We start from the raw sequence: 13,928 nt of genomic DNA, 5'->3' as shown, positions 1-13,928 counted from the left end.
CCCTTGAGCCAAACACGTTAGTCAACAGTCCCTGTCTCAGATGCAGCCAGAAAATCAGGTTCGATTTTCACATCTCATTGGTCCATTAGGCTGTTGGTCGCGTGCCTCACTTGCACATGGTTTCCGCCACGAAAGGCTGTGTACACCAGGGCCGACCAGGCTGAACCATTACTATGATGATTGAATAGCTGCACTTATTTTCGCATTGTTTGCTTCTTCAAAGAGTCTTCAATCTTCTCCCACACTGATGGAACGCCGTCGATTTTTGAAGCTGTTGGAACATCCAGGGACGTTCCGGGGTGCTGATCACCTTTCTTGTGCCGAAGTAGAAACATCCGAGGTAAGCTTCGTATTGGTGTGCAGCGCCCCCGGCTGAACAAACAGGCTTCTACCGGATCTTCAGTTCGCAAAGGGAGGTTGGCCGAGAAAGATGTAGCTCAATGGCTGAACAAAGATGTGAGAAACTCACGAAAACCATCTGTTGTTGGTGATGTTGACCAGCGCAGCCGATACCAGCCAAAGACAACGCATCATCGTACAAGCTGCGGGTGCTGTAAGTGTTCGCCTTGTCGTATGAGCGCTGGTGTTATTGAGACCACCACAGTGCCTGCACATCAATTACCAAGTCAGACCACCGTCCATCTCTTGCACTGTCACGCACAACATATGAACTCCTCGCAGATCGCTGGAGTCTTCCTCATTCGCTTTTGTATGTGCTCAGTACACGCACATCTTGCTTCGTTCCGTTCGAAGACATTGAAAACCGTACCACAGGTTTGTTTCTAGCCTAGCCATCGCATACCTTCTGACCTGTTCATTGTCAGGTCATGTGTTTCAGACGATCGACAAAAACGGACGACCATTCACGTGTGCTCTGACGCACTCCCCTCACACTAGCGAAACCAACGTTCTTTTATTTGGTTTACTGCCTGACGAGTTTGAGATAATCTGCGACGAGCTTTCCACGCCGCCTCAGCTCTTCGCATGCCCGACATTCATTCCCATCTGCCTCATCGACATGGTGAACGAGATCATCGAGCACGATCTCGAGAGCGGCCGTATCAGGACACACAATATCATGCTCGAGCTTGGCATGCGAAAATCTAGCACCGAAGGTGTTTACGTCGACTGCAGTCTCCATCATTGCGATTTCGTGCCCATCACTCGTGCACTGACTGGGCTGACAGCGAACCTAGCCAAGTGCGAGCTGGCATGCGAAGCCCACTCACTTCTGCTAGGCCAGATGGACAAGGAGCTTGATGCATGGCTAAACAGCTTAGATGCCGAATACAGACGCAAGATCGACCGGGCCGCGATGATGCTGCGGAAACGGAGTGATAATCTGAGGGAGTGGATGCAGGCGATGAAACCAAGGACAAAGTATCTCACCCAGCGATCGCAAGCATATGTGCAAACAGTGAGTGCTGTTCGGATTCAGAAGGCAGAAAATAGCACCACATTGATTCAGCGTATAGCCATGGACTTGCCTTCTTGCGTTGTACCCCAAGTCTATTCTGGCATAGCAGACCCCGTCATTTGATTCCCTCGATACCTTTCACGTCTATCATGCAGCATGAACTTCATCTTCAAACACTAATTTGGCACAGGTATACAGCCTCATGGCCCAAAAGGACAACGCTCTCAATATGCAAACTGCAGAAGCCTCGCTAAACCTGTCCCGAGCAAGCTTCAGAGACAGCGCCGCCATGATCGCTATCGCCGAAGACTCAAAGCAAGTCGCGCTGGCCACATCCAAAGACAGCTCTTCCATGTTCATCATCTCAGCATTGACCCTAGCCTTCCTTCCACCAACATATACTGCTGTACGTTGCCATTGTTCCCGATCATCTGCTATTGCTGAACGATCAGACACTGTTTAGCACCCAGTTTTTCGATCTCAACTCTAAGACCGCGGACAACATGACTTCATCGCGATTCTGGTTATACTGGGCGGTGACGGTCCCCTTGACCATGATCACAACTGCTTGTGCAAGGGTTTTCTACTATTTGAGAGATAAGAGGATGAGAGAAAAATTGTGTCTTGCGAGACAAGATAGCCAACTTACGAAGATCGAAAAGGGTCCGAGGAAAGGTTCAGACATAAGCAGCAAGTGATGAGAATTAGATAGAGTATGATTTATTCTCAATTGATGATGAAGTATACAACTAGAAAGTCTATCGACCTTCAAGGCTCGCCCTTTTCACTCCGGTTCCACACCTCTTTTGTCTACTCGCCATTGCGCTTGCAGCCAGATTTGTCAGTAATTGCCGCCGGGCACGTAACCTTCTTGAACGTGACATCTGGGTTGTCAGCGCCCTTGAACCAGTCAAAGCGCCAGTAGCAGCCCGCCTTGAGCTTCTCAGGGAACCCATCGCAGTCGGACCGTTTCGATATCCCACCGTACTGTGCTCCCCAGCCGTTTGGCGGCGCACCCCACTGGTTCGTACACGCGTTGAACATGCCCACGCCACCGCCTGGCATGGCGAGATCGAAGTGGTTCTGTCCGAGGTCGCCTCCGGTGTTGGTAGCTTGGACAATAAGCTGCTGGCCGGCCACAGGGCCGGATGTGAACGTCAATCTAGCTATCATCAGTCATTTTCTCTCCTCCTGATATCATGGACTCACTCGTAGCAAGAGCAGCACCACGCGTTCTCTGAGCTTCCAGCCAACTTCACCGCCGCGAAGCCATACGCCAGCTTGTCGTTGACCGCCCATGGGCTCTGATTCGAGCACATGTGCGCGACGCCGCCGCCGTTGTCGCACGCACTTTTCGCCGCCATGTCGGAGAGCGGGTTGTCGCTCTTGTCGCAGCTGCGGATGGGCTGGTTGACAGGCGCCTTGCCGGCCCAGCCACAAGATCCCTTGCAGCAGTCCCAGTATCGCGTTGTTTTCCCTGAACCGCTCTGCGCGGCGGCACCGGCAGTGAATGCAACGAGGGCGACTTGCTTGAGAGATACCATGTTGGGCTGGTATGTACTCTGCTATGTGGTCGTAAAATTGTGTAAGAAGATCCTTGGATGGTGCGATTTGGAGATCGGAGCTGTGTGGGTGGTTCTATTTATTATACTACGGCAGCACAGCGCGCACTTCGACGGAATGACTGGGGCGACACCGCGTTCGTACGCATGCGTCGGGGATGAGCATGTTTCATTTGAACGATCGCTGCGCAAGGCAAAGTAACTCGACCTCCGTTGCACATTGCTTGTTTCTGCGCGGTCAACGTTACCTGGTTTGCGGAATTGTCGGGATTCGTATACCCCACAGTCCCTTCATCTCCATGCCCAGCCGGCCCCGTGGAAGGAATACGATTGGCGGGTTGCCTTGGTGCCTGCAATCCATAGTGGAGCACATAACGGTTGTTTGGGCGATAATATAGTATGGTATGAAGTCACCAGACTGCATCATATGGTGCCGAGGATGTTCAATTTGTGAGGTGTGTGGTAGCGTCGGAATCGCGGGTGAATTGGCCCTGATATTTGCCGAACGAGGTGGCGAGGTTATCAGGCGCTGTTATAGCGCAGCGATGCATGGAAAACGGTTAACTTTGTGGGGTACATATGCAGGTGTCTAGATGCGCATCAAATCTATCTGCGGGTGATAAATGCTAACACTGTACAACGCAAGCACTTACAGGACTAGAAAGCTCTGCGGGGAGGAAGCCAAAGTCGAGGCAAATGATATTTCTTGCGGCAAAGACGGGCATGTCGCTCTCTTCTCGGTGGAGGCAGATTTCGCTCTTACACTGTCCGTTACTGTGTAGGTCCGCCTTGTCTTGACAGGGTCGCAGCCAGTGGCGAGCTTATTCAACGATTCCATGGCCGATGTTGCTCATCACTCTAGTGCCAACATGAAGACCGAATTTAAAGCTAGCCATAATCAGACCCTTAAGCGTTTTGGACTACTATGAGTGCGTGGACTCTAAACCCAACATGTTATCGCGTATGTTCATATGTAGGCGAGAGACGCCAGTCGGGAGGAAACATTTCGTAGTGGCGCATCACCTCGAGCATTTTACAGCTGAGCATCAGGGCATTTCCATGTCCGTACGTCTATACCGTCACGTTGTTCTTGTCATGCTTGGTCGACGTGGCGGGTTCTTCTGTGCTGTAGGCTTTTTGGCGCGCCCCTTCTAAGTCGAGCTGAGTGCCGCTTGGGTTGAACACTGATCTTGTCAGCCGTATTGCTCTGTAAAGCGGGAACTACACTTACGCAGTTCCATCTCCTCAAGAGATCGTCCCTTCGTCTCTCTGATAAAGAACCACGCATATACGACGAGCGAGCAATTAAAGATGGCAAACATTAAAAATGTCTTCCAACCAAGGTTGTTGATAGCATGCGGCGTGACTTGGCTGAAGACAAAGTTGAACAACCATTGTGTAGCAGTACCGGTCGCGATGGCTCCTTCACGAATGCGCGTAGGGAAGATCTCGCTCATGTAGAGCCCTTCATCGAGTTAGACATGCCAGACAAGGTTAGCACACCTACTTACAAGGTACAGGGCCCCAAGAGATATTGTAGACCATCGCCTCAATATAGATCATCCCAATAGCGGCGCTTGCAGACCTGGTGAGACCAGCTTTACCGGTTGGTGGTTCAGTTGCTGTGATGACAGCAACGATAAGCATGAGAATAGCCATCAAAAAGGCGCCGTTGAGCAGTGCCCAACGGCGTCCAATGCGCTCCACGAGAAAGAGCAGGAAGAAGAAGCATGCGACGACCTTGCACAGTCCAAAGAATCCGCTCATCAACACCGAGTTGTTTCCGGCACCAACTGCGGCGAAAAATTGCGGTGCGAAATATGCCAAAGAGGTATTGCCAGTGAGCTGAACGCCAATCTGCAGCGTGATAACGAGAATGATGCGCCATCTATTCGCCGGCAATGTGTACTCCTTCCAAGTCACACCCTGGGTCAGGCGCTCTTCCTCGGCAATGCCAGCATCGATCTCGTTCATCTCCGCTTGGATGTCCTTGGTGTATTCGCCGCCTCGAACCCAGATCAAAGATTTTAGAGCTTCGTCATGGCGCCCGACTTTTGCCAGCCATCTCGTTGACTCCTTGGTGAACAACATTCCCATTCCAAGAAGCCCACCGAACAGCAACTGGAGGCCGACAGGAATACGCCATTGTCTGGTGGATGGTGCCATTTTGGTGGCACCGTAAGTGACCCAGTAGCTTGTAAAGACTCCAAGAGTGAAACAGCCCTGGAAAAGGCTGCCAAGCTGACCTCGCATGTGTTTTGGCGCCATCTCAGCGGAGTACATGGGGATGATAGTCGTGGCAATGCCGACGCCAAACCCAGATATCGTCCGGCCAGCGTACCAGCATGCTACGGTGTTGCCGGGGAAGAACAGCTGGAGGATAGCCCCAATCTCAAACACGAGCGAGGCCAGGGCAATAGACCAACGGCGTCCGAAACGAGCTGTGAACGGCCACACGAGAAAACAGGCAAAGAATGCTCCGGGATTGTCAACATTTGTTGCGCATCATGGCCTCTCTGTACTCACCTCCGGCCTGTAGTAGACTGGCAGAATTCGAGCTAATCTGGGTCTTGTTTGCAGCGGTGAAGCCCATGTCTCGCTGGAAGCTCTTCAGGGTCAAAACCCCGCCCACGATGCCCGTGTCATAGGCAAAGAGAAACGACCCAATGCAGCTCAAGAGCACAAGGTAGGTGGCTCTGAACGCACCCAGACGCTTCCCCATCGTGTTGGTGCGACGAGTATCGGTGTGTGCAACAAGATATGCAGTGGAAGCAGTGGAAGGCGACCAAACTGTGTGTTTATAAGTGATCAGCGCCCCTGCGCGCGCTCACGTCTCTTCTGGCTGCTGCATTCCGGATCTCGGTCGGAGAGTGTAGCTGCTCGCGTCCATGCTTTGTGGGAGCTATCCGCAGTACGGGAGATGCTGGTCGGAGAGGAGGAGCGGCGACGACAGCGTATCGGCTTGCATCACATGGGATTGGCCGAGCCTAAGCCCACGCTAACTCCAACGCCATAACGCAATAGGGGCCCGCTTTGACGATTCACCCTAGGCTCCGTCCCGCTGAACATCGGATGAACACGCCAATACTGCGACTCCATGTCGCCATCCAGTCTCAAGCCTCGTCGCGTCGTGCGGCCGCATGGCAACTCATAACGCCTGCGCCTGTGTAGCCCAGGTTGACCATAACGTCGCGCTCACGCCATGAGGGCCGCGTGCGTCCAATGCCGCGTGCGCAAAGTATGTACACCCATCTCGTACCAGCTGAGCTGTAGCCGAGCTGCCCAGCGCCCCTGGTATCATCCTGCAACGTCGCCGGCAGTCGGTCTTCGCTAACGCCCCGAAGGTCCGCTGCGATGGTTCGGCCCCTTGCTGTAGGCCATGCGAACGCCTACGCTTTGACTGTTCTTTCCAGCATGCCAGCTCTACCTCTGGTGGATATGCAGTTCAGCTTCCGCCAAAGAGGCGCGGTACCGAGGCCTGTCTCGAGTGTCGTTCTATGAAAGCACGGTGCTCTAGAGAATCTCCCAAGTGCGGCAATTGCCAGAGAAGAAATAGGAGATGTACCTATGCATCGTCCTCGCGCTCAAATTCCGCGCTGGAAAGCCCTGTCGCAATCGACGCGGGCTCACGCGTGTCGCCTCAACAGTCTAGTGTGGCGAGTGAGTTTGCTCCAGCCCTTTCGGTGACGAGCGATGTCACATCGCCCTTGTCCACAATCACCAGCGAGTCCTATCTACCCGCAGCAGAGTTGATACGCAGGTACTTTGACTGCTTAGCGCCCCTACCATCCTTCGGTTTTCTCCACAGAGAAACTGTCGTCCAACGATGCCTTGATGGGTCCATGGATCTCTCTCTTAAGCTAGCCATCTGCGCTCTTACTTCAATGTACCTGGGCCAAAATCACACACGCCGTATGGAATGGGCACAGGAAGCCGAGCGACTTATGCTTGAAAGACTAGAAAGGCCTTCCATCTTCTTGATCCAGGCCTCACTGCTCATAATACGGTTTCGCGCTGCCAATGGACAATTCCCACGCGCCTTCATCATGGCGGGATTGGCTGGACGATGGGCCGTTGCCCTACGGCTTAACTACGAACATACCGGGCTAGGACCAATAGCCCAAGAAGTACGAAGACGTACAATTTGGTCGCTTTATCTGCTAGAAGACAGCTTCTGTGTGGGGCTAAAGGAGTTCGAACTGCTTTCTCCCGAAATCATGCATTTGCAGCTACCGTGCGAGGATGCAGACTTCAACGTCAGACGACCTGCCTCCACTGGCTTCTTGCAATCAGGGAGAGGCATCGAGCCGGAAATACTTGGGTCGCGCGCAGCTTTCATTAAATTGGCTTTGATTAGACGCGATGTTATGCGATTCAATCGCCGGATATGTGCGAAGGAGATCACGCAGGCGGAACTCTTTACCTGCATCGAACGTTATCAGAACGATCTGCTGCGCCTGCGTACTCGGCTTGCACCCAGCGATCAGTATCCGCGCACTTTACCCAACGAACTTCCTTGGCCACCCCAGTATGCCCTACTTCATTTGTCATGGCACCAGTGTCATTGCGACTTGTACCGTCCATTCATGCCCGACTACCCTGAGCTTGGGCCACATGCCGCTTTGAATGGAATATCTGAGCCTGACAGGATATTGATGAGAGACAAGTGCTTGAGCCACGCTGAAGAGATTGTGCGCATACTTGCAGATTTTATTCATCACAAGGAGGAACAGCACTTGCTAGAGCATGATGTTGCGGTCTGCACTTATCATGCTGCCAGACTGGTACTTTTCGGAACTCACAATACTTCCCACGGATCCGACCATCAGACAAGAACGGCTTTGGACAAGGCGCAGCTGTGTCTCGATGTTATTAAGCAGTACTTTAGCTTCTCCGCCCAGCTCGAGTCGATGGTAAGAGGCATAATACAACTCTGTGGTAGATACTGACTACGTTTAGCGGACAGCTCTTGAGACGGCGATTGAGCAGCACAAAACGCGCTGGAAGCCCGCTGTTTCTGTAGAGACAACACCAAGAGACCCTGATATCTCTCGGGATGCACACAACCGGCAGAGGCTCGCGATTCACAGTCTTCTTCGCCAGTCCGATTTTGTCGACGATTCCCGTGAGGCAGCTCTCGAATCACCAAACCAGACTGCGCCAAACGCTGTGCCTATAGCCACCGAGGTCGTCGCCACCACGGAGCTACCCCAAGGACGAGTCGACTGGAATATCCAAGATACTATGTATCCGCCATGGAACTTTATGCCTAATGACCCAAGCTCACTGTATGGATTCCCTTTCGCAACTGGTATGCTTGATCTTGGTGGAAATATGCAACAAGGCACCGAACTAGTCGGTAGTCATGACGAGCAGTGCATGTACTAAAGCACTTCCTGTGCTATACGATACCCTTTTCGATTCCCGGTCATACTTGACATTATCAGTAAACATCATAGTCTAGGATCACGTCATGAGTTTGGACATATATAAGGCATCCGCTTGTACAGGACGTGACTTGCAGTGAACAGGGTGATTGTACATGATCGATTATAAAGTTACAGTACTCAGATCTTGCCTCTGTCGAGGAACCTCTTCGGAAGCTCCACAGTCTTTGCGCGCAAGAACTCAATCGCATTCTTACCCAGCGTATCAAACTTGTAGCACTGACTATATCCTCTATATACCTTGTCAGTGTTGTCAGTGATAAAAGTAGCATAGGCTCTTACCCGTCGAGGTGATCGTGGAGCAAGAAATGAACTGCTCGGATGCCTGGTATCTCGAACCGATCGATAGGATTCCCAGAGTACTCTCCACCGAGCAGATTCTTGATGCGGTCGACAGTCAAGAAGCTCTGCAGCCATTGATATTCGTCGTCGTGGCGTGCGATGAAGCCAATGTTGCAGTCGCTGGCCTTGTCTCCACTCTGACGCTGTATGTCAGCAAATTACCACATCAACAAGCTGCTCGAGGTCTTACCCTTCCAGCTACAATGTACCCCAGAGGTGCGAGCACAGTCTCGCCGAACGAATCAAGTGGCACAGGATTGCTGGTTTCATACGACTGCTGTTGTCTTGGATATTCCTCGGTCACAGCTGGCGGAGGCAGCTCCCGAACATTCTGGGAACCAAACGTGTTGTGTACCTTGACGCCGAGTTCGGCCTGGGGCATGAGGGATACCCAGTACTCGTAGAAAGGCTTGGGAACGACCTGGCGAAGATCGTTGCTGAGAGAAGCTCCCTTGGTCACAGTTAGTGGGATAGCAAGACTGTTCGGAGAAGAGAACATACCGGTGCACTCTGCAGGAACGTCTCCAGCACCCATCGGTTAAATCCATTCGGCACATCTGGCCGCAGCAGCTCCGGATCGCGCGTCTGCGCAAATATACGCAAGTCAATCGTCGCAAAGTCTTGCGATGGGGCCCCATCGCATATCGAGGAGCCCATTTGCTGGAACTTGAGCTTCGTGAAGCGCTTGATGTCGTCGCCAATAGTGTACAGGATCTGGTCTTTTGTGATTTGAATCTTCTCTTCGATATCGAGGCCGCACAGCCAAATGTGCCATTCAGCCTGGAAGCCACCTGGTAGCGTAATTCCGACCTTGGTGGTAGGAGGAGGTGGAAGGCCCTTGACACCGGTCACGCGAACGATTTCTTCACCAATTTGGTCCATTTTGATGCCAGTCAGATCTGCGACTACATCGCAGTTGTAGTAGAGTCTGTGCAGTGGTGAGAAATATGGACTCGAGTTCGAAAAGCGTTACTCACGGTCCTTGGATCTCGTAGAGGAGCTGGGAGGCACATGAGCGTACTGTGACACATCCGCCCGTGTTCTTTTCTTTTGCAATGTTGAAATTTCCGTCTGCTTCAATTTCTGCTATAGGGAAGCCCATGTTGACGTGTTTACCGGTCTGAAGAAATTAGTGAGGCGGCTTTGCTCTGAACTGAAAGATTTGCATACCTTGATTAGATCTTTAAACTCTGAGTAGAAACCCCCTGTGACATATGAACCACATTCAATGAGATGACCAGCCACGAGCGCGCCAGCGAGCTCGTCAAACTGGTCGTTTCTCCAGTCGTGCCACCAACTAGTCACATGTCAATTTCGAACACCGAACCATGTAGAGACGACTCACGCTGCAACGCCGATAACAGGTGCCGCATCCGCAACACGACCACACAGCACAATATCGGCTCCATCCCTGAAGGCTTCTGCAATGCAAAGCCCACCAAGATAGGCTTGCGCGCATATGGGGTCTGCTCCCAACTCCTCCAGCGTTTTCCCGTGCATCAAGCTCTCAAACTTTTCGCCTTTCTGCATGAGCTTGCGAACCTGAGGCGTAACGTCGTCACCTGAGATCCACGACACCTTCAGGTGTTCGGCACCATGTTCCTTTAATGTTTGCAAGACGACCTCGGTCAGCAGCTCAGTGTCACTGGCACCCGCATTGACACACATCTTAGCCTTGTTCTTGACCAAGTTGTCGATGCAAGGCTCAAAGCACTGCATGAACGTCTCGGCGTACATTGCCGTCTTCTTGCGCTCTTCGAGGCTCTGTTGCTTTGCGTCTCCATTAACTTGTCGTTTGCTGGGGCCTTCAGCCTGTCGTTTTGCTTTTCCAGTTCCATGGACCACCATAGTCATCTCTGCGAGCCAATCTCCAATAATGGCGTCCACCTCCGGATCACCAGCCATCCGTGTCAGTGCAAGGTATCGATCTGTGAACCCGCCCGAACATCCTGCAATGCGGACGGGCCGCTTCGTTGCTGACGGCATAATGTGTGTTTCTTTGCGAAAGTAATTGCGAAAAAGATGTCGACCAAAGGTGTCCGACTGGAGTAAGCGCAGAAAGCCGGAAGAAGGAGCCTTTATAGTCCCAACGGCTTACGAAAAGCACAAATACGATTCAAGAAGTCCTCGCGGAACACAACAAATGACTAGAGCGATTCCCTGGAAGCGGGGTTCCCGCAATTGCGAGTTCTGTGTAGTGTTAGCCGCGTGGATATCTATATCCGCGGCTACCCACATTGTGCACCCCTCTCCACAGCATGGACAGGATGCACACGAGCTGTTCGACTTGAGATCAATCTCTGGGCTGAGGTCAGTCCTCGAAATGACAAACGTATGAGAAGAAGCAGTATGCAGCTCTGAGATGGTACAGAGGAAGCTCAAGGCTGATCATGGTGCCGTGCGTGCCCCTCCACTACTGGTATCGTTCCCCGCACTAAGCCAAAGCGCTTGAATCATCCGCGTAACTTCACACGACAACACCGTAAACTGTGTAAAGAGGCGGCTGTGTGTTTCGACAGATATAACGAACAAAAGAGCAATCGAAGATGACAAATCCTAATGTCGACTATTGAGATGCCCCCCACCCGATAGCATTTCGAGCTAAATTATCAAAAACAGTAACCGCTAAGCTTCGTTTGGTAAGTTGATACCATTTTAGGCTACTGCGACCTGTTCAAATTGCCCCGCCCGAGTTTCTTGCATTGCTCCATGGAGTGCTTTGTGCTATTCTGTCATCATCTGGCTCAGATTGTACACCGTTGCCACCTTCACGACCTTCATAATATCCACTCCGACCACCACATAACCATTGAAAGTCAGGATATCACAAAGACAACATGGCGACAAAGAACAGGATTATTTTGGGTCGTAAGTGCTGGCCTTCGAAAACACAACTCTATGGCTAACATGCGAAGTTATGACCTTTGGGCCGGTAATTAGCCTATTTTGAAACACTGACCTGCAGCTGATTCGGACAGGACGTCGAATGGGGTGCCAAAACGACATCGCTTGAGGAATTCGGCACCTTCCTGGACCACTTCCAGGCTGCAGGCTACAGTGAAGGCGATACTGCACGGACGTACCAGAATGGCTCACAAGAAGGCTTCACAGCTGCAGTCGGTTACAAGAAGCGTAACCTCACCATCGCGACCAAGCTTTATCCTATTTCAGCTGGAAAACATGAGCCTAAGGCTCTGCGTGAGAATTTCGAAGAGTCGCTGAGGCAGCTTCAGACTGATTACGTTGATATCTTCTATTTGCATGCGCCGGACAGAAGTGTGCCCTTTGAAAGGACGCTTGGGGCCATTAACGAGCTGCATAAGGAAGGCAAGTTCAAGCAGTTTGGGTTGAGTAACTACGCTGCTTTCGAGGTTGCAGAAATCGTTATGATATGCCGCGAAAAGGGTTGGATCCGACCAACTATCTACCAAGGCTGTTACAACGCCATAAGTGAGTGGTATCATTCACCTCGTGCTCTAGGAAGTCTTGTTGATTTTCTTTTTCAGCGCGAGGGATCGAGAGTGAGCTGGTACCTGCATGTCGACGATACGGTCTCGACATCGTAATCTACAACGGGTAAGCCAATGGCCAATCTCTCACCTGAACGGCAGAATTGATGTTAGCTCAGATTGGCTGGTGGCCTTTTCACCGGGAAGTACAAAGCAGGTAAAACCGAGGCACCAGCACAATCTTCGTTCGTGGACAGGATCTACCGCACACGCTACGTTAAGGACGGCAATCTTGATGCGCTGAGCATCATCGAGCCCGTAGTCACTGCTCACGGCCTCACGCTGATCGAGGTGGCGATGCGATGGCTCATTCACCACAGCGCTCTGAAGATGCGGACAGAGGGTGGGAACGAGTACGTAGCGTCCTGTGGAGCAATTCGAGTATGCAGATGGCTGACTTCAAATAGTGGTCTCATCATTGGAGCGAGTAGCCTTTCCCAGCTGGACAACAACCTGGCCCTGCTCGAAAAAGGTCCTTTGCCCAAGGAGGTTGTTGACGCATTGGACGACGGATGGATGGCTGCAAAGGCAACAAGCGCGGATTACTGGCACTTGGATTTGAAGTATACCTATGATACTCAAGAAGCACTTTTTGGGAAAGGCGTGCAGAGTCAATTGTAAGTACGCCTGGTATGAAAGAGCCACAGCCACAGGTGCTGCAAATGGCCATAGAATATCATACAGGATAGACAAAATATCTTCATTAAGTGTCTGGCCTCAAAAGTAGTTGGCCAGTACGTCTCTGCAATCGATACGTAATCAATTGCTAGTCAGCCAGATGATCTTCTTCTCCAAGTGGCCGGTAGCCAATATCACCTCTAGGTTCCGGAGGCAATCTCGTGCCTCTCCAATCTTCAGATCCATGAACTTCAGGTATGCACAGTGGCCGACAGCAAAGACTGAACTGTTGTGGTTTGGTGGAAGCCTTATGGAGTGGGTAGTCACAGAATGTAAATTGATCAAGCGTAGCTAATGCTCAATATTATTGGAGAGGTGAATTGTGCCACTCAGAGGCAGTGACGGCCACTCTAATCCAGACTCTGATAAGTCGCATTTCAATTGTACAACCGACCCCCTTCCTTATAGCGGTGGAGCCACCTAAAGAGTTTCTCCCTTACTGGTATTTCAGTGTGTGCCTGCCTCCAGAAATCAGTTCAAAGTCACGAGAGAGAGAGACGAGGAAAGTCAAGGGGACACAGATATCCCTCACGCAACCACCTGAGGAAGTTGAGGCAACAAAGGACTTGAAAGAACTCAGAAAGCGGACTTCGATAATCATACAGTAACAGTCAGACGACGAAGTGCCGCTCCCTGATGCCGCACGCTTCTCGCCACCTGCCTGTGCCTTAGTCTCCATGCCGATCTGCGAACAAATCCCACTCCCCAACGCAAGCACATGAAATAATCCACGCACGTCGCGGTCCAGGCACTTCGAGTCCATCACCTACGCCACGCGTCCCGCCCCTACCTCACAGCGAAGATCTGTCACGCCCGGACTCCCTCCTCAGCGATCCTCCTCTGCCCTACAATCGCCACGGCACCACCACGCCGACATTCTCCAGAGATCTCGTGGCAACCTACAAAGCCCTCGAAAAAGCAACGACCTCTTCAACGCTTACCGCATCCAGGCATCGTGGAAGCTTCAAAGGAT

The 13,928-nt window shown here is 51.8% G+C and overlaps 6 protein-coding genes across 6 annotated transcripts; 3 read left to right on the top strand and 3 right to left on the bottom strand.

Annotated features, from left to right (window-relative positions):
• Positions 1–247: 247 nt before the first annotated feature.
• CC84DRAFT_1221430 (uncharacterized protein) lies at positions 248–2,115 on the top strand (the record flags this gene model as incomplete). Its single annotated transcript, XM_018183273.1, has 7 exons — positions 248–340; positions 385–456; positions 507–553; positions 605–774; positions 825–1,417; positions 1,608–1,823; positions 1,870–2,115. The coding sequence occupies 7 exons, from the start codon at positions 248–250 to the stop codon at positions 2,113–2,115; spliced, it is 1,437 nt and encodes a 478-aa protein (XP_018031234.1).
• CC84DRAFT_268278 (glycoside hydrolase) lies at positions 1,874–3,294 on the bottom strand. Its single transcript, XM_018185674.1, has 2 exons — positions 2,627–3,294; positions 1,874–2,579 (listed from the first exon to the last, which is right to left on the bottom strand). Exons 1-2 carry the CDS (start codon positions 2,959–2,961, stop codon positions 2,228–2,230), a joined length of 687 nt encoding a protein of 228 aa, XP_018031233.1. The 5' UTR covers positions 2,962–3,294; the 3' UTR covers positions 1,874–2,227.
• A 639-nt stretch (positions 3,295–3,933) lies between these two features.
• CC84DRAFT_268276 (putative MFS sugar transporter) lies at positions 3,934–6,088 on the bottom strand. The gene is made up of 4 exons (XM_018185673.1): positions 5,506–6,088; positions 4,491–5,456; positions 4,211–4,444; positions 3,934–4,163 (listed from the first exon to the last, which is right to left on the bottom strand). The coding sequence occupies exons 1-4, from the start codon at positions 5,699–5,701 to the stop codon at positions 4,051–4,053; spliced, it is 1,509 nt and encodes a 502-aa protein (XP_018031232.1). The 5' UTR covers positions 5,702–6,088; the 3' UTR covers positions 3,934–4,050.
• CC84DRAFT_1154197 (uncharacterized protein) lies at positions 6,051–8,512 on the top strand. The gene is made up of 3 exons (XM_018176872.1): positions 6,051–6,217; positions 6,324–7,892; positions 7,939–8,512. Exons 1-3 carry the CDS (start codon positions 6,182–6,184, stop codon positions 8,365–8,367), a joined length of 2,034 nt encoding a protein of 677 aa, XP_018031231.1. The 5' UTR covers positions 6,051–6,181; the 3' UTR covers positions 8,368–8,512.
• A 34-nt stretch (positions 8,513–8,546) lies between these two features.
• CC84DRAFT_1179978 (DUF1446-domain-containing protein) lies at positions 8,547–10,754 on the bottom strand (the record flags this gene model as incomplete). The annotated part of the gene is made up of 7 exons (XM_018180452.1): positions 8,547–8,658; positions 8,709–8,911; positions 8,959–9,219; positions 9,270–9,696; positions 9,746–9,888; positions 9,939–10,065; positions 10,114–10,754. The coding sequence occupies 7 exons, from the start codon at positions 10,752–10,754 to the stop codon at positions 8,547–8,549; spliced, it is 1,914 nt and encodes a 637-aa protein (XP_018031230.1).
• A 770-nt stretch (positions 10,755–11,524) lies between these two features.
• CC84DRAFT_1168087 (Aldo/keto reductase) lies at positions 11,525–13,220 on the top strand. Its single transcript, XM_018179316.1, has 6 exons — positions 11,525–11,636; positions 11,684–11,700; positions 11,747–12,218; positions 12,275–12,344; positions 12,397–12,630; positions 12,685–13,220. The coding sequence occupies exons 1-6, from the start codon at positions 11,606–11,608 to the stop codon at positions 12,896–12,898; spliced, it is 1,038 nt and encodes a 345-aa protein (XP_018031229.1). The 5' UTR covers positions 11,525–11,605; the 3' UTR covers positions 12,899–13,220.
• The last annotated feature ends 708 nt before the right edge of the window (positions 13,221–13,928 follow it).

Source organism: Paraphaeosphaeria sporulosa (assembly GCF_001642045.1).
Source record: "Paraphaeosphaeria sporulosa strain AP3s5-JAC2a unplaced genomic scaffold CC84scaffold_11, whole genome shotgun sequence".
NCBI classification, from domain to species: domain Eukaryota; kingdom Fungi; phylum Ascomycota; class Dothideomycetes; order Pleosporales; family Didymosphaeriaceae; genus Paraphaeosphaeria; species Paraphaeosphaeria sporulosa.
This window is presented reverse-complemented; position numbering and strand designations above follow the sequence as displayed.

Bases quoted from the DNA above. Each gene is read 5' to 3' on its own strand.
- CC84DRAFT_268278 (XM_018185674.1), bottom strand. From the start codon at position 2,961: ATGGTATCTCTCAAGCAAGTCGCCCTCGTTGCATTCACTGCCGGTGCC. The intron at 2,580-2,626 runs GTGAGTCCATGA...GATGATAGCTAG, and splicing joins TGGTGCTGCTCTTGCTACGA to ATTGACGTTCACATCCGGCC.
- CC84DRAFT_268276 (XM_018185673.1), bottom strand. From the start codon at position 5,701: ATGGGGAAGCGTCTGGGTGCGTTCAGAGCCACCTACCTTGTGCTCTTG. The intron at 5,457-5,505 runs GTGAGTACAGAG...ACAATCCCGGAG, and splicing joins CAGTCTACTACAGGCCGGAG to CATTCTTTGCCTGTTTTCTC. The intron at 4,445-4,490 runs GTAAGTAGGTGT...AACTCGATGAAG, and splicing joins CTCTTGGGGCCCTGTACCTT to GGCTCTACATGAGCGAGATC.
- CC84DRAFT_1154197 (XM_018176872.1), top strand. From the start codon at position 6,182: ATGAGGGCCGCGTGCGTCCAATGCCGCGTGCGCAAA. The intron at 6,218-6,323 runs GTATGTACACCC...AACGCCCCGAAG, and splicing joins TCCAATGCCGCGTGCGCAAA to GTCCGCTGCGATGGTTCGGC. The intron at 7,893-7,938 runs GTAAGAGGCATA...GACTACGTTTAG, and splicing joins CCGCCCAGCTCGAGTCGATG to CGGACAGCTCTTGAGACGGC.
- CC84DRAFT_1168087 (XM_018179316.1), top strand. From the start codon at position 11,606: ATGGCGACAAAGAACAGGATTATTTTGGGTC. The intron at 12,219-12,274 runs GTGAGTGGTATC...TTTCTTTTTCAG, and splicing joins AGGCTGTTACAACGCCATAA to CGCGAGGGATCGAGAGTGAG. The intron at 12,631-12,684 runs GTACGTAGCGTC...GACTTCAAATAG, and splicing joins CGGACAGAGGGTGGGAACGA to TGGTCTCATCATTGGAGCGA.